This window comes from Momordica charantia, assembly GCF_013281855.1.
Source record: "Momordica charantia cultivar OHB3-1 chromosome 7 unlocalized genomic scaffold, Mcharantia_2.0 BLBB01000007.1, whole genome shotgun sequence".
Lineage (NCBI taxonomy): Eukaryota > Viridiplantae > Streptophyta > Magnoliopsida > Cucurbitales > Cucurbitaceae > Momordica > Momordica charantia.
Window position 1 is genome coordinate 929,896 of NW_028275165.1, and position 23,284 is coordinate 953,179.

General features: G+C 33.1%; 2 protein-coding genes across 6 annotated transcripts; both read right to left on the minus strand.

Moving 5' to 3' along the window:
• Nucleotides 1-4,004: 4,004 nt before the first annotated feature.
• On the minus strand, nt 4,005-16,058 carry EMB2777 (Sas10/U3 ribonucleoprotein (Utp) family protein). 4 transcript variants are annotated; one of them, XM_088126562.1, is made up of 18 exons: nt 15,905-16,048; nt 15,703-15,806; nt 15,194-15,365; nt 14,951-15,042; nt 13,389-13,452; nt 12,088-12,236; nt 11,749-11,883; nt 11,471-11,607; nt 10,217-10,304; nt 9,692-9,871; nt 8,289-8,462; nt 7,060-7,137; nt 6,789-6,925; nt 6,571-6,706; nt 5,867-6,123; nt 4,659-4,719; nt 4,503-4,571; nt 4,005-4,411 (listed from the first exon to the last, which is right to left on the minus strand). In XM_088126562.1, exons 3-18 carry the CDS (start codon nt 15,294-15,296, stop codon nt 4,280-4,282), a joined length of 1,992 nt encoding a protein of 663 aa, XP_087982688.1. In that variant the 5' UTR covers nt 15,297-15,365; nt 15,703-15,806; nt 15,905-16,048; the 3' UTR covers nt 4,005-4,279. The 4 variants fall into 4 exon arrangements, with proteins under 4 accessions (XP_087982688.1, XP_087982689.1, XP_087982687.1 ...); XM_088126563.1 differs by lacking the exon at nt 15,703-15,806 and having other exon boundaries at nt 15,905-16,058; XM_088126561.1 differs by having other exon boundaries at nt 15,703-15,997.
• A 2,417-nt stretch (nt 16,059-18,475) lies between these two features.
• On the minus strand, nt 18,476-23,119 carry LOC111022553 (uncharacterized). Of its 2 annotated transcripts, none has more exons than XM_088126829.1 (8): nt 22,916-23,119; nt 22,718-22,809; nt 22,478-22,551; nt 21,635-21,729; nt 20,656-20,764; nt 20,395-20,408; nt 19,365-19,466; nt 18,476-18,805 (listed from the first exon to the last, which is right to left on the minus strand). In XM_088126829.1, exons 1-8 carry the CDS (start codon nt 22,979-22,981, stop codon nt 18,770-18,772), a joined length of 588 nt encoding a protein of 195 aa, XP_087982955.1. In that variant the 5' UTR covers nt 22,982-23,119; the 3' UTR covers nt 18,476-18,769. The 2 variants fall into 2 exon arrangements, with proteins under 2 accessions (XP_087982955.1, XP_022155406.1); XM_022299714.2 differs by having other exon boundaries at nt 18,476-18,801; nt 22,916-23,112.
• Between the last annotated feature and the right edge of the window lie 165 nt (nt 23,120-23,284).

The window sequence follows — 23,284 nt, forward strand, 5'->3', positions numbered from 1 at the left end:
TTGAAGGTATTTATAGGGCTCATTCATTCGTTCTCAAGAACACCATTTGACAGCTAATATTAGATATTTGTTATTTTTCCAAATTTTGTGATTAAAAATATTGTTTTCTTTTTTTCCCTTTTTTCGAGACACGTAAATCTATAATTACATTTTAGTACAAGTATAAATGGAGTAAAGAGATTCGAACTCATGATCTTATGATTAGAGATAGATGTCAATCACTGTCGAATCAAGTTCATATTTATTTTGTATCGAAATTGTTACATAAATGATTTGACACGAAGTGCTCATTAAAGGATTTGACAAAAAGTTACATAAGAAAGTAGGTAATCTAAATAAAATCCGGGTCACCAAGAAAATTTCGATCCAGTACAACGAATTCTATCCATCCACCCTATCAAATTTTCTGGTCCATCTAACTTATTTTATTTATTATTATTATTTTTTAATGTTAGCTCATACCGAACTATATCACATGAACATTTATAGGTCAATTATTGCTCATCTACTGCTTATTATTTTTATTTATAATTAATTTTTTTTAACACAATGCAAAGGACAATAAAAGACAGTTTTGAGTTTTAAATTTCTGACGATGGGTTAACATTTCTATTGTGATTTCTACATTAAGTTCGACATCGACACAAATAATGAAATTTATTCAACATCGACAAGAAGAATGAATTGACATTTCTATTATATTATAAAAAAGATGTAAAAAAAATACCACTGATATAGACAAAATATCGATTATGATAAAATGTGTATAGATTAATTTAAATATATTTGATAATTTTTTTAATTTTTGTAAATATTTTTGTCGATATTTTCGGAAAATTGAGACTGTTGATTTGATAGGACACGTGGCAAGAAAGGGTTATTGTGATAAATTTGGTTCGTCTCCCTATATAAACCCGTGGGACGTGGGTCCCATCCTATTTGCTGACGTTTATTATTATTTTATTCTGAGATGTAACTATCGATAATCCACCATCCACTTGGAGATCCGGACACGTGGGACAATCGTGCGGCCTGTATAGTTCCTGTGTATGGCGGTAGCAAAAAGTCAACAAAAGTCCTCGCGTGGGACCCACGCGGTTTCTCCTTTGGCGGGAGGGGACAGAGTATATATGTCATCGACAATGACATAATTTCTGAATGCCACGTCACCTTTTTTTACCAACCCCAAGAAAAAAACAAAAGAAAAAGAAAAAACCTCACATCGAATTATAATCATTTTAATTTTCTACTCAAATTTCGAGTTTTCTATTTCGATGATATTTTTTCTTTTAAATTTTCCCTAATTCACTTAAATTTATATAATGTAATGTAGGTGGTCAATCAGGTAGAGAAGGAATTCTCTTCGGAATTCGACGGTTAGATTAACCTTCCTTTCTAATAGGAACATTTTTAAGACGTCAAGCAATCTATCATAGGTATGATAGATCGTTTTGTACTCTTCACGTACCTATCGATGTCTCATCTCTTCACTTCACTCATGTATTAATGTGAAAAAAAGGAAAGAAGAAGAGTGAAAGACGTATCCGAAAGAAAGGAACAAAGCTGCTTTATCGAAGTTACAATGAGAAGAAACATCATCTGTCAATTTTAAGATTACTAACAACGAGGGACTAGTGGCTACAACTAAAAAATGTTAAAGCACGAGGGATTAAATTGAAAGACACTTAAATATCAAGAGCTAAAATATATATTTAACCTTTAAAATAATTAGTATTTTATTTTTATTGGTAGAAGACATATATATCTTAACCCATCACTACAATAATTTTTAAATTTGGCAACGAAACGAATCGTCGTCAAAGGTCAAAAAACGTTGGGAAAAGGTTTATCAACAAAGTTTTTTCGTCGCCATCATCGTCATGAAATGTATATTTGACGATGAAATTCGAATTTTATTATTGGTAAAAAAATTATATATTTTATTAGTGCGTTATTTGACGCAATGTATTTGAAATTTAAAAGAATAAAAATCTCTCCCATTACAGCATTATAAAAAGAAATATTCACTTTAGGGGGCGTTTGGCACACGGGTCAGCATCAATCACTTGGGTTTGCTTTACTAAGCCTAACGGGTTGATGTTGAGATGTTGTGTAGCTTCGTTTTGGGTAGCCTATGTCTAGGGAGGGCTGGATAACATGGATTTGGGTAATATGATTTTTTTACGCGTTTTTTTCTGGCGAAATATTCAACCCTTTATTTAAACTAATTAAATTTGTAAACAGTTTTGTACGAATTAATCCACATTTTGAATTTGAATTTCTTAATTTATATATTTTATAACCATAATTTTCTTTATTTTTTATTCATAGATCCAAACACAAATTAAATTTTAAACTCAATCAAACTGTTGATAATAATTTAGAGCACAATTTAACATTGATATCATGGTTTTAAGAGTCATTGGGACAGATAAAGTAGTTTACCTATATCAAAAGTAAATTTCACCAAACTATTTTTAAAATTTTTTTCAATCAAACTTGAAAATGTACGTATTTTTAATTATTTACTTTAAAATTTTGAAAACATAAAGCATACTGTAAGCTTTTCTTTCAATATTAGTTGTCTCCTAGTATAATAGTTTTGTTAAGTTGCATATTATTAAAAATCAAATAATATCATTTACTTTTTATAATTTTGAACATAGCTAATTTTAAAATTGATTATTCTTTTGTAAAAGAATTGGTTTAAATAAAACGTTGTAAATGAACGAGACGTTTTTTAAAATAAGAGCGAAACAAAAAACAAAAAACAAAGAAAAATAAAACAAATAATGGAAATAATAAAAATGGTATGTAATCAATGGAGTTGAATAGTATCAAACTAGGGTTTCCAAATCCATGACCAAATGACCCCTTAGAAGTTTGGGTTTAGTCATGTTAGCAATATAATGATAAAATATATAATTTATTTTTCATATTAGCATTATAAATGAATAATAAAAACGTTCAATCAACACTAAATTTTTAATTAGCTATATTATGTCAGTCTATTAATAACGTTTTCTATATTTTGTCCAAAATATACGATTTGCTCATCATATTGATATCGAATCTATTGGCAAAAATTAATATGTAAAGTATCATGTACGCTAAATTAATTAACTAATTTTTCCAGTTGGTTAACATCTGCTCTTGGATAGTATATATACTACAATATAATAACTTAGATATGTTGTACTAATATATATATATATATATATATATATATATATAATAACTTGATATAATGTAACAAAAATGAACAGATCAACTAGATAAAATAAACATACGAGAGAAAAAAAATTGACGAATAATAGAAAGAAAATATTTTGTATGTACATAGCATTAAATTATCTCTATTGAACATGTCATTGAAGACGTTAGAATCAAAGTTAAAAGTTGAAGAGTCTAATTCTAAATAGGTATCATTTTCGGAAATAAACTTATAATCTAAATTTATATGATTTGAAATGTTATGACTGTGTGCTTTGGATTTAATTCATTTTGATTTTGATTCTAATTCGTGTATTTTCTACTTCTGTTCATTAGTATTCTCAATTTTGTTAATTTATATTGATCCTTGTACTTTTCACTTTTGTTCATTTTAGTTCTCGTGATTTCAAAGTGTTTATCTGATCCCTGTGCATTTAAAAAGTGACTATTTTAGTCGCTTTATTTTTATTTTTATCTCATTTTTTCGATCATAATTTTAACACTACACTTTCTTCATGAAATTTCTTGAAATTGAACCATAAACTTGGATTAAAAAATTCTTATTGCGTATAGAATTTGTATTAAAAATTTATAAATAAAGACTAAATATATTACTTTCTAAAAGTAAAAGGACTAAAACGAACATTTTGAGAGTACACAAACTAAAAGGAAAAGTTAAAGGTGCATGACCAAAACGAACGTGCAGGTGCGACCATGGAACCATTCTTATGGACATAAAAATTCTTCTAGTGATTTCTTTTTTAATCGTCTAAGATTTCAAAAGTAAACAATTAAGCCTACAAATAATAGGGTATAAATAGTTTTCATAAGTTTGACATTTAAAAATAAAAGACCAAAAACAAAATTAAGGTCATTTTTTGGGGACAATTTACAACTTGACCAACTTTTTTTATCCATCTAAAGCTCTCTTGAAGAACACTATGCCTACTTGAAAACTAATAATAGAAAAAACTAATAACTTAGAAGAACAAAGGCTCTTACCTCATGGCCACAAGCAGCAGGATTGTAAAACTCGAGATGACAAAATTGGTACAACCCCACAGTTTTAGCTTTTAAACCGGATACTCCGACTGATTCCTGGGTTAATTCCCGTCGTCTCTCCACCATAAGAATGAATTGGTTGCTTAACTTCCCGGACCTGACCTTTGCGACGATTTGCTGCATCTTTAAACTTCAACTGCACAACAAAAATATGGATAGAGATGTAAGTAGACAGTTTAATCATAGAGGCTGAAATGTGTAGATGATTTGCATATATTGTTAAGTACCTTGTATTTCTTTCTCGGGTTCTTCGTCAACTTCTTTCGACGTCGAGTGAGGCCTCGATTCTTCTCCATCTGAACATGTCGGCCATGAGAATGTTAACGACTCAGCGTTTGACAGCTAAATCAAGAAGGTAAAAAGCAGGTAGGCAGAGAACTTACTTGATAACTGATCTTGCGTTTTCCGTCCACGGTTTCGGGAGACAATGGAGTTTCCAAGGTCCTGTAGAAGTTGTTTGTTAGACAAAAGTCATACAATAACATATTAGATATAAAATAGAAGGTTAAAGACTTTATATTGGTTGCAAAAAAACAGCCTCGAATTCAGTTTGTGTAATAGAACAGAAAGAAACTCTCCCAAAACCTCCTTTTGATGATATCCCCCATACGAGACACCCGTTTAATTTTTCTTTCAATTCTGTTTTGTATGACTGATTAAAGCTTCCCAAACATCCCGTCATAAATAAGGAGCGACAAAATTTAAGCATACCAAATTATACGTGGTTACACTCGAAAATGAGTCACAAAAATACTACAATAGACACATTAGCTTACACTCTAAAAGAGTATTAGTCAGAGTTAGGTTGTCAAAACAAAAATCACATCATGAAACTTATTTTAAAAATCTATAAACAAAAAACTTGCCGCAATAGATTTCGATTACCCTTCATAAATGACAAGGGCAACTTGTAAACTTTAAGGCAACATGAAGACGATAATGAAAACTTTTGAAGTATAGGACCTTTTTTTTACCTGGAATCCGTGTGTCTCGGCCATTGCATGCCCCTTGATTATTCTCATGGGATAACCTTTTGACACAACTACTTTGGTTGCCAAGAATACTCTTAGAATATCAAATCCTAGATAGGTGGTCATGATTTAAACTCATTTCATCTAAAGCCTTGTACTATTTTTACATTGTCCCTTATTGACCACTAATTTCCTGAAATCTGCGAGTGTCTAGACCATTGCACACACCTTGGCTATTCTCATGGGATAACACTCTAATCCAACTATATTTGATTGCTAAGACAAGACCACATTTTAGGATATTCATTCCTAGACAGGTGGCCACCATTATTTTTATGTTTTTATTTTCATATGAGAGACACCCAAATAATTTAAAGAGAAAAAGAAGACACCAAGACTTTTTGGCTCATAACTCAAATTATCAATGGAACGCCGACTAAACAATGGTTTATAAAAGAAATTGACACGATATCAGGGATAACTATAGACGAGACAATCTGTAGAAGTTGACCTTATTCTTAGGGTTCTGAATGTTTCTCCCCACCAGAGAGAAGAAAATAAACCAAGTCTCAACATAACTAGTAAATTTGTGACATCAAAAAGTAGTGGTAGGAACATACCTGGAGTAAATTTCAGATTTGGCAGCAAGTTTTGCAGCTCGTTGTTGTTTCACTTGTTTGTAGAAATCATCTTCCGAGTCTATAACTTCATCATTTCCTTTCACATCACCATCACTGTCACCATCACTGTCACCCTCAAGAGCACTCGAGTCATTCTTTGACTTGGTTCCAGCTCTCGCCAACATTTGAAGTTCATATCTCCTCCGCCTTTCTCCAATATCATCTCTTGTAGGCAAATCATCATCACCAGAAACAACCTTCAGGGGAAGGAAAGGAGTGAAAACCAAAACCAGCATTAAATACCATTAGGCACAAAAGTTTTAAATACAAGGCATCGTAATTTAGTAACAAATCTTCATAACCCCGCAAAAGAATTCTGCTTCCATCCTGGATCATATTCCAATGCTTGCAGATGAACATCAACACCTCTTTTGGGTGTCCAAAACCAAAGTTCTGCAATTATCCTTTGTTTCTTATGCTTAATAGACCCAGTCCTTTTATTTAGTTTTATTTGGCTTCTTCCTCTGTTTTGTCTCGGCTCCTCTTGGTTAGGCCAACTCTTTTTTTACTTGGCTGTTCTAATCAAATTCCAAATCTTAGTGAAACTCGAACTATATTTCATGCAAGTTCAAGAAACAACCGAACTCCCTTGTACCTAATAATCTAGGGGAAATGAAATGGCTAAGTTTAAATACGGTTCGAACCTTGGGCTTCTTTAGTTTTGCAGCAACAAGCCGTGAGAGATCAGCTGTACTGGCAGAATTATCTTGGCCCTTATTCCTTTTAGCAGCCTGAGCATCTGAAGTATCATCATTAAAATCGGCATACGCTTCAAGCTTCCTATGTGGACGAAACAGGAAAAAATAGTTGTCAAAATACAAGAGAATAATAGGAGGCTGCAATAAGAAAAACAAAGCAATACCGATTAATTGGTTGAAGATGCTTCTTGGTTCCATTTTGCTTTGGTTCAATTAGAGTGAAGTCCTTCTGTTTTAGCTTTTCTTCAAGTAGGGCTCTTACTTTTAACATTTCCATGCTCTGGACACCCATTGGATCGCCCTGCCAAATGTTTTAAGATTAAGAGGGAAAATAAAATAAAATAAAACAAACCCAAATAAATAAAAAAAGGATGATAAGGGCAATAAAGATCCTAATGAAAATTTTAATCAACTTATTTAGCAGTGCACAATTACCATTTGTTTGTGCTTTCCTTCTTTCTTCCCTTTATGCTTCAATTTATCCACATTCTCCGACCACGCATTTGCATTGGGCTGCACATAGAATAAAACCTTAAAAGTCAATAACTTCAAAACTAGTTACATTTTATGTCTAACATTAGACAATACTCATCATTTTTTTTTTATTATTATAACTGGAAATCGAAACTTTGTTCTCCTATACCTGGGGAATCCGCACCTACCCCAAGATCCATATCCAAAAAACATCAAGAGTTTTTTGTATTAAACTAACCCGAAGATTCGAACTTGAGACCTCTAAGCCAGTAAGACCAATAGACCTCAAGCCCTTGCCAACGGAGCCGCTTGAGGCACAATTGACGCAATCTTGCACAAGAGTTTCTTGAAGAAATTTTAGAATAGTCTTTATTAAAGAGATCAGCCCTATTTATAGAGGCTGCCTACTAACTAACACACGGAAAAACAAGTTACTGTAAAGTAACTCAGCAACTAACTAAACTGTTATAATAAAAGCTACAACTTATCTTAGGAAAGGCTTACATGGCAACTTATTACTACATCAACAATACTTATCATTATTATGTCACAAAATCAAAAGGTTACATTAGAATTTGTAAGATTAATTTTCAGAATGAAAAAATTATGATAAAGATAAATGTAGGATAATCATTATTCAAATGTGTGTCTCATTGCCAAACATATGATAAATTTTAAATCTCAAAATGCTTTCTAAGACATGCCAATTATATTACAATGAAAACAAAACTTGCTGACTTAGAATGGTACAATATTTCTTAAGTATTTTGTGAGGTATCTTCCTCACTATTTTTGATATTCAAAAGACGAAATGTCCAAAGGCTTACACGACCAGCCAATTCGAGAGGGCTGGGATCTCTCCTATAGCCAAGCGCTATTACTTACACCAAAAAAGCAAAAAGCTCCCCTCCCTAATCCCGAGGGTCCCCAACCATACTTTCCATTACCCCCCCTCCCGTACTACCCTACAACTTCCTCCTCAATTTCCCTTCCTACCCCTCCTTGCATAAGTACAAACAATTGAAGGTGTAACATATTTTCCCTCCGGAAAAGTGACAAACAGGATTAATCTCATCATGTAGAAATAATATATGCAGATTGGGATAAATAGTCTTGCATATATGACCAAAAAAAAAAACTTCTTAAAATATGTACATACATAATATCCTAGTGCAAAATCAAAATAATACCAATCCCACTTCTTGGCTGTCAGAAGAGTGAAGAGAAGATCCCTGATCTCTTGTGAGCGACTCAGCTAAAACAGGAGCATTCTCTTTGTCCAACTTTCCATCTGTTTCTTCCTGGTGATATTTGTTAATGATCTCTTCCAATTCAGATGGAAGATTCTCATCAAGTTGTTTCACCTGTGGGGTGCAGAACAATTTCATACTTGTAACGTGGAAGGGTGACAATAAAATGCAGACAATGTATAGACCTAATGACAGCATTGCATGCTTCCGTGCAGAAACAAAGGAAGAAAATATGAGCCACTTGCTTTGCTTGATAAACATATTTTTCATATATTTCTATAATAACAGGCTTCTCAGAGAGAAAGGACGAAGGAAAAAGAAATAATAAGAGGCCAAGGAAATCAACCCATCAAGCAAAGGAACTAACAAAAAATTCTTCGAAAGGCGTGTGATAAAAGTGCTTAAGAGAGAAGCACACACACACAAGACCACAACAACGCTTAAAGAAAAAGTTCTTCACCTAATTTCATTGCAAAGATAGGAAAGAAGGACGTCACACTTGTAACCACAAATGATAAAATGTAAGTGGGACCAAACCTCGTTAGAAAATTACAAGTTTCTAAAAGAATAGGAAAACATTTTGTAGTCACCCTTGGGAGCTTATTAACTCAAGTTTTGAAATGTGAACATGCATTTCAAGAAGTCAAACTAACGACCTATAATGTCATTCAAGAGACTTCCATTAAGGGATAAATCAGCAATCACCCTATTAAACCTTGTCATGCTTTTAGCACTCAGACTTGCTATAGAACTTCCAAAGGGCCAATGAGTAATATTGAAGCCAAGTCCCACAACATAAACCAAACAAGTCATCTAGCTCTCTCCAAGACTTACTTCTCTAATGGTAGACCCCCCGCCACAACCCCACAACAGACAATTACAGTTAACACACCTCATCCAATTGAGAAGAGGAAAGAGAAGAACAAGATAGGACTTAGAAACTAAAATTCATTCAAATTAAAAGATAGAAACGGAATATAAACTGAAGAATATTCAAAAGACTTTCCTGAATCTCCCACCAGCACGTCACTATTGACAAGTACAGACAGAAAAAATAGTCTATGTTAGATAAACTCACCCCCCCCCCCCCCAAATTGATTGTGCACTCATGGTATAAGAGAAGAATTAATTGAAAGCGCAAAACAAGGTATATAAGAAAAGGTAAGAGTTCCCTTACACTAAAAGAGACTACAAAAGGCCCTTCATTTGATTTAAATATTAAAGAGAAGTAATTACCAAAAGAAAAAAAAAATCAAGAAAAATTTCACATTGTTCACTATGCTTTCATGGGAAAAAATCATTTCATGGTAAAGCATATAAAACTAAATTGAGGGGGAAAAAACCTTATCCAGAAAGCTTTTTATCTCTACAAGGCGGGCTATTACAGGATGATCCCGAACTGCTTGCCCTTCAGACTTCAGGAGAAGATAGAAGGCAATAGCTTGGCAATAAGAGAGCAAAATTTGCTGCTTTAGCTCCAAATATTGCAGTCCTCCTCCCACTGCAACTTTCCCATTTTGAACCTTTAGAAATCCACAGTGCAAAGACCAGAAAGTTAGTAATAGTAATGCCCACGATTACAAACTCAATAATGTAGAATCTTAAATAAACTCCATAATGAATATGGAACTTTTACTCCCTTGAGAGTAATATAACATAAAAGCCACCAAGAAAAAAAATAAATCCATACCTTCATAAACAAAACGTGAGTACCCATTATTATTATTATTTTTTTTTTTTTTTTTTTGTATAAGAAAAATACATACGTTCACTAGGAAAGCCATCCTTGAGTCAGCATTCCAAGTTATCCTCACTAGTGTTAAGCATGAATAGTCCTCAATTTTAGGCTAAACAAGACAAAGCCATACCTTGTTCAAAACTGGATTAACTTTGCTCTCAAGCTGATCAAGTGCTTCATTCAGTTCAGACAGCAAACCAATTAACTCCGGAGCAGAACTGTAATACCAAGATTTGCAGAAGGGGAAGATGTAAGAAAGCCATAGAGAACTTCAACTTCACACAGAAAGAGGCAATTCAAATGAACAGTTCAATGTTAGGGTTGCAGCTAGAATATGAGAAAATTGAGAGTTCTTATTCATGTACTTGGAATGATCGATTACAACTCTCCCACATTTGAGAGCCTCAGGTCTTTCCCACTCAAATAACCAAATTCAGAGCCCTCTCACTTTCTATGTGGAAATACATCACTCCACTTCTCACTTTGCCACATCACCACATCTCCAAGCCAATTGAACAAAAAGACTTATGTACCCTTCTAATAACCTCCTTACCCACCTGCCTGTCCATCCCTTACCCCTCTCAAATTCCCTATTGCCATATATTTATGTCAGAATAACAGGCGGCTTATCATGCAAAAGAGAGAGAGAATGAAATAGAAAACAGAACAAAAAAAGGCATTTTGAATCACAAAACTAGCAGAAGAACCAAAAAAACTAGTACATGCACCATCAAGAATAATGAAAACAAGTGTGCCACGTAAAATTTGTGAATAAAAAATGTTGCAAGTCAGTGGTACAGGCATGACTACGTGAGCGGGAATAACCACATAGGACAAGATCTTTCAACATGCTTTACCAGGATCCTGTTGAATGAATCTGAGCTTAGCGCTGTTTGCCATCTTTTTCAGAGAAGTCCTTGAGCCTGGGTGAAATTGACTATATCTTTGAATTTGCTAATGAGCCTCTTGGCCAAAAAGGTCGATATAAGCTTGCTCTGCATATCTTTCAACCAATCGACAAACCGGATTGCTATACTAACAAGCAAAGTTATTCTATTTTAGTGAGGCTATTCATTAGTTGAATCCATGTCCACGAATTTCTCAGAGGGGTAGTGGTGTGGGCTTTTTGTCAAACACCCTTTTGGATGGTCTATATGTTAATAGAAAGATCGAGCAGGTTCTGGAAATACTTGGTCAGATCTATATGAATGGACTAAAGATTCAAGTAATTTCATCATCACTTAAAATCTTTCCAAGAATGAAGAATAGAAATCCAGCCATCACAAGCTATTAACTTTATTATTGATGCAGCTTTAACCAAAGGCCAAAAGTGGAGGCTAGTTAAATGCCAGGAGGGGCTTCCAAAATAATAAATAAATATTACCTGCATAAGACATCCATCTGCTCCTCCCTTGTAAGAGCATTCACGTCTTTAGCAATCTCCTGATATGTAGCATCCATGTCATCCGGAGCTTCATTTCTTGCTGAAGTTTTTACATCAGTTCCTTTTGCAGATATTTCCTGTGGAGGCAGAAACTATAGTCATGTAAGAGTTGATTGAACTTTGTAGTTAAATTTTCAAAGAACTTCTCCAACTGAATTGTTTTTACTTGAGAGAAGAAAAGTTGATAATTCAACACTAGAGAAACAAATACAGAATACCTCTAGAGTTAATTCCCTATCACTCTCTTCTCCAAGGCCAAAATCCTCCAATGAGAAAGTCTTTGCTTTCTCCTTCTGCAATCGGATTACCTCTTCCTCCTCTTCTGCAAGGGACTCATCATCACTGGATTGGATCTTCATTAAGTTAAAAACCAAAAGATTATTTCAAGTTCAACTACATTCCAAGTCTATAAGACAAAAAAAATATAAAATATAAATTAGAAGACATTGTATCTTACAGCAATAGAAAAGCCACAAAATTCCAATCAGATTGCCAATCGAACTCAAACAAATAAACAAGTTAAGTAGAAAGGAAATGACAACATCATATGTCCTCACCTCAAAATCACGATTATCAGCATCATAGTATTTGCTCTTCCTTCCACCCCATACGGTCTTTTGTTCTTCCATGTCTTCATCTTCATCCTCGTGCATTTCATCTTCCACTCCACCAAACTTTTCCCGTAAGAATTTCTGTTGCCTAGCAACTATGACAAACAGATAAAAAGGGATCATATTTAAGGATCAAAAACCACATTTATAAAAAAAATATATCCAATGAAAGAAATGACAGGGCTTTTCCGAATTTAATACTGGTAGCAATATTGTTAAAAAAGATATATCTTGAGGATAGTTGTATGAAGTTGTTTTTTATATTTAAAAAAATGGATAACTGCCTGGGTCCAGAAAATATGGACAAGAAAAGGGTAGCTTTTGTACACTTTTTTAGGTGATCCCAGAGTTGGTTCGGCCCTTCTTCCAAACTTCATTTGTTTTAACAAAAGATGCCTTTTCATTTAAAAAATATAAAAAACATGAACACTCTATTTTCAGCCATTGCTGGCGTCTAACATGTGCCCAACAAGGAGACACTTTTAACATAAATGCAGTCTGATTATTTTAAAATCATGTACACATAGGGAACACCCAAGGGACACGTGCCAAAAACATATTTCTGAAATAAAGAATAAAATATTTAAAAAATAGAAATCAAATTTTTTCTTTTCAATCTAGAGCAGAGATATTTACATCAAGAAACAAAGATATAAAATGAATAAGATTTCAAAAAAAAATGAAAATAAACTGAAAAAATAAAGAAAAATAATTAGATTCGTTAGACAAAACTTAATGACGTGGTGTGGGAAGATATGAGAGTGGTATTTTAGGTGCAAGTTTTTCTTCATCGGAATACTTGGATATATTGAGGGACAATTGATTTTATTTTGTTGTTGAAAAATGTTGTCCATGGAGAAATATAATTTACCTTACAATATTCAAATTTACTTTAAATCGAAAAGATGAGAATACAAGCTTCAGCTTGTATCTTTGACTTCTTTACGTCATACAAATCATTATACTTGAAAGAATCAATGTGCAAAAGTATAAAAAATATTTATGAAAAAGATAGGTAATTTATCATGTCCTGTCATTTTTTCAAGAAAATGGTACATCTCCATGTCCGTATTGGGTCATGTTTGTGTCATGTCTGTGCTTCTTAATATTGACTATAAAAAATGCTTAAAATGACAGATTTACCTGACCCATGAGTTATAGAAAATTGTTATTCTACAACAAAAATGAGCAGAGACACAAGAAACTTATAATGTATGAATATGAACATCTCAACCCATATTTCTTACTTTTTGCAGCAAAACCAGTATCATGGATATTTTCCTCTTCATCGTCATTGTCATCATCAACACCCTATAAAGATATAGCAAACGTAAGTACTAAGATCACTTTAGTAGGAATTGGCAACTCCCATGCATGGATTAAAGAAAAAATCAGCTTTGGAATTGAAATGCACATACAGCCTTTGTGATAAAGAAGTCAAAGATACTTGGTTTCAGCCAAATGCACAAAAACCTCTTCCAATTGGCACAAAGAAAAGAAAGGCTGAATTTAAGGGAGCATAAAATTTACAGCATACGAGCTGACTTTCTTCTTATATGGTTCTAATTTCCAACGTCACACACATTAAGGGAACGAAAAACTTAGCATCTACAGTAAAGAAACAGAGTCAGGAAAGATTCCTCCCATTTTCATCTCCTTATACGCATCACTAATACCATATTCTTAATTCAAACAACATAAGAACCAATAAATAGAAACTACTGATAAATCCATGGGATAAGTACAGGATGAGGATCCAATAAGCACAAAATGAGACCCAGAGAATCACAACTGAGACAACAGGAGAAGGAAACTAAATGACGCAGCTTCAAGAAAGGATGCCAGACACTTATGAAAAAGGTTAACGGCTACTATTTGGTCACTCTCTATCAAAGAGTCCAGACCCACCACCATAACCAACCCGTCTCCTTGGTCCTTCACCACCCTAAACAGAAGGCTTGCTAGGGCCAGCGACATCCACAGCCTTATAATGATCAGCTTGCACCTTCATCATAAGCTCCATCTCCTCTCCCTTGCCAAATCTCTCAATTGCATCAACTAACAAATTACTTGTTGAGGAAAGGGTTGTTGCCTACTTGATTCAAGGTGAGGAACCCACACTCCTTGTCACTACTCAATAAAATACAGCTCTACCCACACACTCCCTCACTTATCCTTGATCTCCTGCTAAAGACATACGATACAACCCTAATCCCTTCTTATTGTCTAAAAAATTTAAGTGGTCCATAATTCAAAATAAAAATACATACAGTTCGCTTTTGATCCTTGTGTTCAGCTAGCTTCTTTGGATAAACTTTGTTCAAGTTTTCTTTTGGGTTCCTTGCCAAGAACGAAACCAAAGGATCTTTAAAGACATGGAGCACTCCTTTGGCTGGTTTTATACGCATGATCTTTTTGGTTGTTACTTAGTGTAAATGTTCTCCCAATTTTCACTACTATAGCTATTCTTCGTTTTTATCCTGAAGTTTTTTCGTAACTCCCTTGGATTGGTGTTTGCCCCTCTTATCTTTTCTTCTTTTTATAACCGGAAGTTGGAGCTTTGCTCCCCTATACTCAAGGCACCCGCGTCTGCTCTAAGGCCCGAACCCAGGAGGGTTTGCCCCTCCTTTGTAATTTTCATCAATAAAATAGTTTCTCATAAAAAATAGTAATAACAATAATTTGTGTTAATTTCATCCAACTTTAAGAAGTATTAAAGTCAATCATGCAAAAACTAATTGATCGGCTGGAAGTAAATGATATTGGCAAAGATACTTCTACAACTTGAGAAAAGACAAAATGTAGGAACCTCTAAATCAAAAACAGGCTGCTCATCATCTCCATCCGACTCTGGAGCATCACCATCAATATCAAGTGGAATAACATCCCTCTGCCGGTGAACTGCAAACATGACGCACATCATTAGACTCCATTGCTTCCATTTCCTCAACCATTATAACCATGGATATTAAAGACACCCAAAAGAATTGAAATATCAGTCAACATCGAAACATATGAAAACACTGTTAAATGACCAAAAGAATAATCTTACAGGCATCAATTTCATCGTCCATATCTTCAGAGGCAGCATCATCTTCTGCGACTCTTCTCTTAGAGCTTCTATTGTCTGGCTTACGACTCTTTCTCTTGCCCATAATTAGCTAATAAACTCAACTCAAGTAAGAGAATGATACACCTGCAACAACTTTTGGTTGCCTATAAGCCTGTAACCAAAATAGACCACAAAGCACTCAATTTTCCACGTTCTATCATCCAAAGACCAGACTAAAACATGACTTGCAGTAGTTTCCAGAATCACGTGTCCGTAGAAAGTCAATGGGAAGTTCCATTCCATGTTGAAAAGAAATCCCCGTGGAGGAAACTTCCCATGTTGCTTATTCAGTGAATTAGTTAGTTGGGCAAAACTTTAGAACCGAGTATTGAACAAAGTTTTTTCCGCTACAAATTAAACCGAAACAAACCCAGCATCCGCTTCAAATGCAAACAACAGAAAAACAAAGAAGCTCAAAGAATTAACAATGGAGTTGCTTTTGTTTATACCTGTTGCGGCGAGCGGTAATTGGTGAGTTAGGGAGAGCTGAAGCCTGATGAGGAGGGGAGGCGATGGCATGTGGTTTATAGGGTATCGAACAAAACACAACAATCTGGTTTTCAAGCGAACCGGTCGGTTCGTGGTTCGGGTTTTAGGGTTCGGGAAGAATTATACAACAATCTGAAACATGTGTAGGGTTTGAGAGAGTACCTGAGGAAGAAGATGAAGGTCGGCGGCGGCCGGTCGGCGGTAGAGAGCGGGACAGACCGAGCTAACCGCTAATGTGAAGCAATAGAGAGAGGGAGAGCAGCCGGTGTGGGTTTTGTCGATTTTTTTCCCTAATAAACTTTCTCTTTCATACAAAAAAATAATAAAAATAATAATAATAAATACACTTTCTTTATAACTTTATATTTTCTTTCCAGGTTAGAACAATGGGGCCTCGAAATTATTCATAATAAGATATTGGATACAACTAAAAAGGGTGTGCATTTTTCGCTGATTATAAGTTAGGCATTTTAACCATTTCGTCATTTGATATATGGTGAATAACCAAATTTAAATCAAGAATTGGTCGGACCTCACAATCACTAGCCAATATGTTTTTATCGATCAACTAGGAAAAAAAGAAAGTATTGTGTCAAACTCTTCTTTGATGTCAATGTAATAGCTATAAAAAATCATGATTCCCGGAGAAATATAGAAGAAAGAAGCTTGTTGAGTTTGGGAAGAGGCTTTGATTGATAAAAAGAATAATCTACTTCAACTATTGAGAGTTTAAATCTCTCTCTTGTTCTGCTCGACGAATATGTTTGCTTCTTCATACAAAAGTTAAAATTAGATAGACTAAAATTTACATTTTAAAAGTATATAACGTAGATCAAAGTAAAAAAAAACAATATATATAGAAACTAAAATAGTATTTAAATCTAAAAAATTATATATTTTTTAACTCATATTTTTTTAATGCATATCTTAACTTTTTCTTTTTGTTTTACAGTGATATTTTAACTCATATTGAGGATAAGAAATTAACCTAAAAGTTATATAGCAAAGTTGACTAATGAAATCCAAACTTTCCACGAAATTAAGTTTGGAATAAAAATCAAAGCGAGCATAGCTCAACGTTAATTGACATATACTTTCAATCTCAGTTGTGAGTTTGAATCCTTCTCCAACATATTGTACTAAAAAAAAATAAAAAAGTTCGGAATAAAAAATATCACTTATTGAATAAATCTTCCAAAACTAATAATTTTTCAGATAACGTCTATTAAAATTTGTAGTAAATACTTTTTAGACAAAAATCTACCGTAAAAATTGAAACATTTATTAACTTTAAAATCCAATACGATGAAATTGAACTTTGATAAAGATCCATACCCTCACATTTTATGAAGTAAAAAATATTTGACAGAATCGTCCCTCTTGTGATATTAGGTTTGTTTAAATTGTATTTTGGTTATAAATTTCATATTGCTGTGAAATTAATTAGATGTTGGATCTAAGTATAACTTAGGGTTTATTTGGGACGATAGAAAAAGAGATTTAAATATAATTTATCTTTTAAAATCTAGTTTTCCTAAAATCAAAATTTTAATTTGTCAAAATCAACAAAATATTTTAACAATAACAAAAGTGATTTTGACATTACTTTTTTTGTGAGTTTAAATCCACGTTCTCTCTCACGTGTTATTATATTAAAAAAAAATAATAATAAAATTTCAATTTCGTTGTTTATATACTCATTTTGTCCACTTAGAACTCTATCAATACGCCTTAAATATTTTGACAATTTAGAGAGAAAAACGTAAAAATTAAACAAATTAAAAAATATAACTTTAAAGAGTCAAAGTTTTTCCAATTATAAACGTCGATCACTTTAACATAATGTGAGAAATTAAACTCACAGAGTTTCTTCAAAAATAAAATTCAAACCAATTAAATTATTTTTTAATGTTCTTTTATTTATTACCATGTAGATTTTTCTTTTAAAAGCGTGATTTCCTTGTATCGATTTAGTCCTTGTACTTCAAAATTTACCCAACCCATCAGCTTAAACTTTTAGGTTGAGTGGTTGTTTATTTATCTTTAAGATGGTATAAGAGCGGGATCCTGTATTCAAACCCCTGCAAATTTACCCAATCCATCAGCTTACACTTTTGAGTAAACCAACACCATTCAACCCTCCAATAAATTGGATATATAATACTGAAGGAGTTTGATTTCTTTTTAGGTTTTGATTCAGCATAAGTGATTGCGATTTCGACTCATCTGAGTGTCTTGTATTTTTCGTTCAAAATCTCTCTAAAAAATGAAAACCCAGATCGTTCATCCTTCTTTACAATTTATTTATTTTTGTAAGTCCTAACCCGATCCGTGTACAAATGGAACATAGCTGACGGCGAGATCAGATTTCTGTTAAATCTTAATAGAAATTTTAAGATTAAAGACTAAATCATTACCTAAATTATAGTTAATTTTGAAAGTTCTGGAACTAAATTTGGTTGAGAATGGGAATATGGTGGTTGTTATTATCATTATTTAAATTTAGGGACAAAAGTAGACATTTAAATAGTTCAGGGACCAAAATAAAGCAAACCTGAATGTTTAGAATAAAAAATGCACATAAGTTCCAAGACCAAAATAGAATTCAAACCTAATTAAAAACTAATAAATACTAAATGTATTCATAATTAATAACATGAATCCTAATAAATATCAATTTATCAAGAACTAAATAAACAATCAACTATACTCTGCTCCAAACTATTAATCACATGTACAAACATTAGATGACTTCTTCTTTAAATTAAACTGTATGAAACAAACCGTTACAATTGGGTTTCGACTATACATAAGCTTTCATCAATTTAGGTAATGATTCCAAAACTTTGAAAGAGGGCCCAAGAAAAAAAAGAAATAAGTGGACAAAATCTTCACTTGGAAAATGCAACCTCTTTGGCTCAACTTTCATCTTCTGAATTAGCAGATTCAAGCTCAAGTATGGCATTGAATCCAAACTCTTTTCCTGGAGTAAACAACAGTTTCAGTTCATCTGCTGTTTGTGTTGTGTTAACCTTCTTGTCCTTCACATTTACATTTTCCTGTCTTGGAGTCAACAGAAAAAAATGAACTTCTGCTTTTCAGAATACAAATTCAACAAAAACATACTTGGACAACCACTTTTCCAAGTGATTGATGTCTATTTAGTCCCTAAACTTTAGAATATTTCAATTATGTGATACACTTTCTAACATTAACACTATTGACTACACGATGACGTTATGTACTTATTAAATGACAGAAGAAAAGAGTAGACAACAAGACTAATCAAAATAGTAACTATGAACTTCTTTCTGTCATTTGTCTGTCATGTCATGCAAGTTCAACTAAACATTTGCCTATTAGACATGTCACATCATGATTTAATTAATAATTATAGAACTATATAAAATCCCAGCTCAAAGTTCAGAAATGTAATTGAAACTCTTAAAAGTTTAGGGACTAAATAGTGTAGAGTATAAATTTGTAAAGTTGTTATATTGGTTAAAATAACAGGTTTATGAATACTGATTTTAGTTTACACAATAACATCAACTTCTACTAGTCATCTAGAAAAACCATTTTAAAAACAGCTCAGAAGCAAAGCAATGGTGATAAGACTTGCCTTCTTTGCATAATCTGCCATGGTTGAGTTCAATATTTCTTGTATGACAAACTTTGTGACACGCTCCTCACCAAGGACTTCTAATAGGAAGCTTTTTGGGACCTGAAGGAATTTTTTAGTTAGAAATAAAAACCTTCAGGAAGAAGAGCATGAAATATATAAGATGTAAATCCCGATCAAATTTAGCCAAATCTAAAGACAAATATTCCAAGTTACGTAATGGGAAATGGGAATGACTTCTTAAACTTGCCCATATTTCATGAATATGTTCTTTTTAGATCTACATCATAATAAAATTTTGGTTAAATTGCAAGTTTAGTCTATGAACTATCATTCTAAAAAAAAAAAAAACTATTAAGATTAAATACAAAATTGAAAGTTAAAGATAGATTAGACACTTTTAAAATTCAGAAACCTATTAGATATAAAATTAAAAGTTTAGAGACCTATTAGATGCTTTTAAAACTTTAAGTCCATTTGATAACGTTCCCGTTTATTGTTTATGTTTTCTCCTTTTTGAATAAAGAAAAATAGAATTGTGTGGCCCCAACACTCTATAGATTCAAGAATGATAAAACAACTTTTTAATTTATATTTTGGAACAAAAGTGGAAATGGAAACAAGAAACGAGAAGCTTATTTTTATTTTTTTCAAAATTTCTATATATTTTTTTCTTTCTTTTTAGAATTGTTTCCACAAAAAATAGAAATAAAAAACATAAATAGTTGTCAAATACTTGGGTTTCTTAATAAAATTGGAAAAGAGAAACAAGAAATGGGAATGTTACGATACGGGTCCTTAAAGATCTATTAAACATGATCCTTCAGGAACTAAGCTTCTTATTTAACCTAGGATCCCAAGGAATCTGCCGTTAATTTTGTGGAAGTATAATTAGGACTAAATCCTGAGAAATAAAAGTAGGAAATGATAAGGCATATATTATACGAGTTAGAATAGAATCAAACAACAAATTGGAAAATCAATGGAATCCCGAAGGGGGAAGTAGAAAAGGAAAAAAGAAACAACTCACATTTGATGTTTTCCCTGTCAAAGCATCAACGGGCATGAGGACACGAAAACATTAGAAATCATATAAGGCCAATTCATCGGCTACGAGATATAAGAGCTCAGAAGCTGTAAAGAAACTACATATATGAATTCATATATATACATAGAAAAATCAATTCCCATGCTTCTCTAATATGATGAACATGTAAAAAAAACTTCCGTTACATTATGAATGAATTGTTGTGACATTCAACGGGTAAGGGGAGGAAAATCATGATACTACCTCCTTTTTGCATACGAAATCCTGGCATTGGCGGTGCGGAACGGGCCAAATTTGTCAAAACCTGATCGAAAATTTTTTGTGTCTCGTCCCCACTCAAGTCCACTCGAAGCTGCCAATTGGATCTCATAAGACTTTTGGATAGCTCACTAAGAGTAAATGTATAACAAAGGGAATGTGTAAAAAGTGTAGGGACTTATATTGAGAATAGATTTTTAGTTAGCATTAGTGGGCATAAATGAGATATTATTGGGAGTGTGACCATAGTCCTATATTAGCTAGATAAGGGAAAGACCATAGGTATATAAATAAACGACAACATCTCCATTAGTACGAGGTCTTTTGGGTAAAACTAAAAACAAAGCCACAAGGGCTTATGCCTAAACGGCCTTATGCCTAAACTTGACAATGTCGTACTATTGTGGATATGTGGAGAGATTGATTGTCCTAATAGGTGGTATCACAACAAAGTAGTTGTGAGCCTTGAAGATAGTCATGGTAGTCTGTGGTTGAGCTCTATCAAATGAGAGATGTGCTATGAAGAAAAAGAGTTGACATGGATAAAAGCAATGTGTTCGAAAGTAGTGGATGAATGACTATAATAGGGGACACAGTGATACTTTGTTAAAAAGGAGGATTATCATAGTGCGACCAAATTCTCACATTAACTAGATAAGAGAAAGATCAAATATAAGTGTGGGTCAATATCTCTACTGGTATGAGTCCTTTTGAATGAAACCAAAAAAAGAGTCATAAGTGCTTATACTCATCATACCATTATGGAAAATGTAAATGGTCAGTTGTCCTAACCATATATATATAAAAGGAAATGCAGTTTTTACTCTAATAACAAAAGCAAAGATCAGATATTAAAACAATGACAATTAAAATGGTAAAACTAAATGACGGCGGATTGTCAATCCCATGGTGCAGCCAAAAATGTTACAAATGCCACAACTAGTTCACATAGGTATAGCCTTACCTGTATCAAGTTTTCATCTTCAGACTCTACAACTATCTTAGCATTTTTTAAGGCTATTGCATTGCCTTTGTAATCTGTGATGGCTGCCTCCAAACCTATGACATCACAACAGAAGAACAATAAAACAACACAAGCCAAATTTTTTTTTTTTTTTTTAACGATCAGAACTAGAGTTGTTCTAAAAATTTATGGTTAATAGTTCAAAAAGTAATGATAAAACTACAATAATTTTTAACCAAGTCCAAAATTGTGTTTCTTAAACATGATTTATTAGGTCTATTACGGTGTTTCTTAATCACATCTACAATATATTCGACACTGAGACTATTTTCTGAACTTTAGTTTATAACAATTTAGTCACCCATACTTATAAATTGGTAACGATTTAACCCCTGAATTTTAATATGTAACAATTTAGTTCCTATAATTTGAAATTCATAGCAATTTAGTCCTACAATGAAAAATCTCATCAAAATTAAGTTTTGAACTTTCGAATCTTATCCTATATCTGTAATTTGTAAACATATTTGACCCCTCATCGGTTTATATATCAATCTACATATATCTTAACAAAATTTTTCATAACAGGAATTAAATCGTTACGAACTTTAAACTATAACTACATCGTTACAAACTAAAGTTCAGAGACTAAATCGATTCTTCGATGAAAGTACCGAACCAAAGTTTTTTCTAACCTTTCTAATAAATCAATTCATAGCATGTACTAGGCATGATTTACTATGAAAACTAGCCAAATTTTGTCATTAGTTTTAAGTAGCACTACTTTTTGTAATTTTTATCCAAAGTACATTAAATAAACAGAAACCCTAAATTCAGAACTACCTGAACTAGCTATTGAAGTCGGTCTGGACAAAAATCTGGAACCCAATTTGTGAGGACTACAAGAAAATGACGACCTGAGAAAAGGAAAAATAATGCTTCAACTTCTATCCATCGGTTTTCATATAGGATTCACCAAATTCTAACATGAACAAGCTATATACATCATTAGACTTCTCAATAAACAAATAATAAACTAAGAATCGACATCGAAATTGGAAACCAACCAAAATACAAATTTACCTCCTGCACAGCCCATTTTGTACATTATCGAATTCAACGCCTCCGGAGTTCGAACAGGCCAGAACACTGCGGCAGTAGCCTTTAACAGGAACCTGAAACACAAGAAGAATTTGAAACTGATGATATTGTAAACTTATCGGCGCCAAAACGGAGCAGAAGAAGAAGCAAGATGAAATTGAAATTCGCAGAATTGCTTACTTTGATAAAGCTTGCCCGCCGGTATTCTGAGGCGAGATTGGTTACCGTTGCGGTTGCGGACGCCATTTTTCGGCTGGAAGTTTCTCTCTTGTGTTCTCAGTTCTCGCAGAGCAGATACTTATCCGAGTCCCAATATGACGTCGTTCTCGGTTGGTTTCTTTCCCTCCTTTCCTCTATTGTCGGTAAATTTAAATTTGGATTTTTCTTTTCGATACCATACCAATTTCAACGCACCACATTTTGCTCGGAGATACATATACTTGAGCTAAGGTCAAAGTTGACAGATTTGAATTCTTAAAATTGTTATTTTTTACCCCAAAATTTAATTTTAATTTTTATTGAAATCCGCTGCAAATACAAAAATATTTA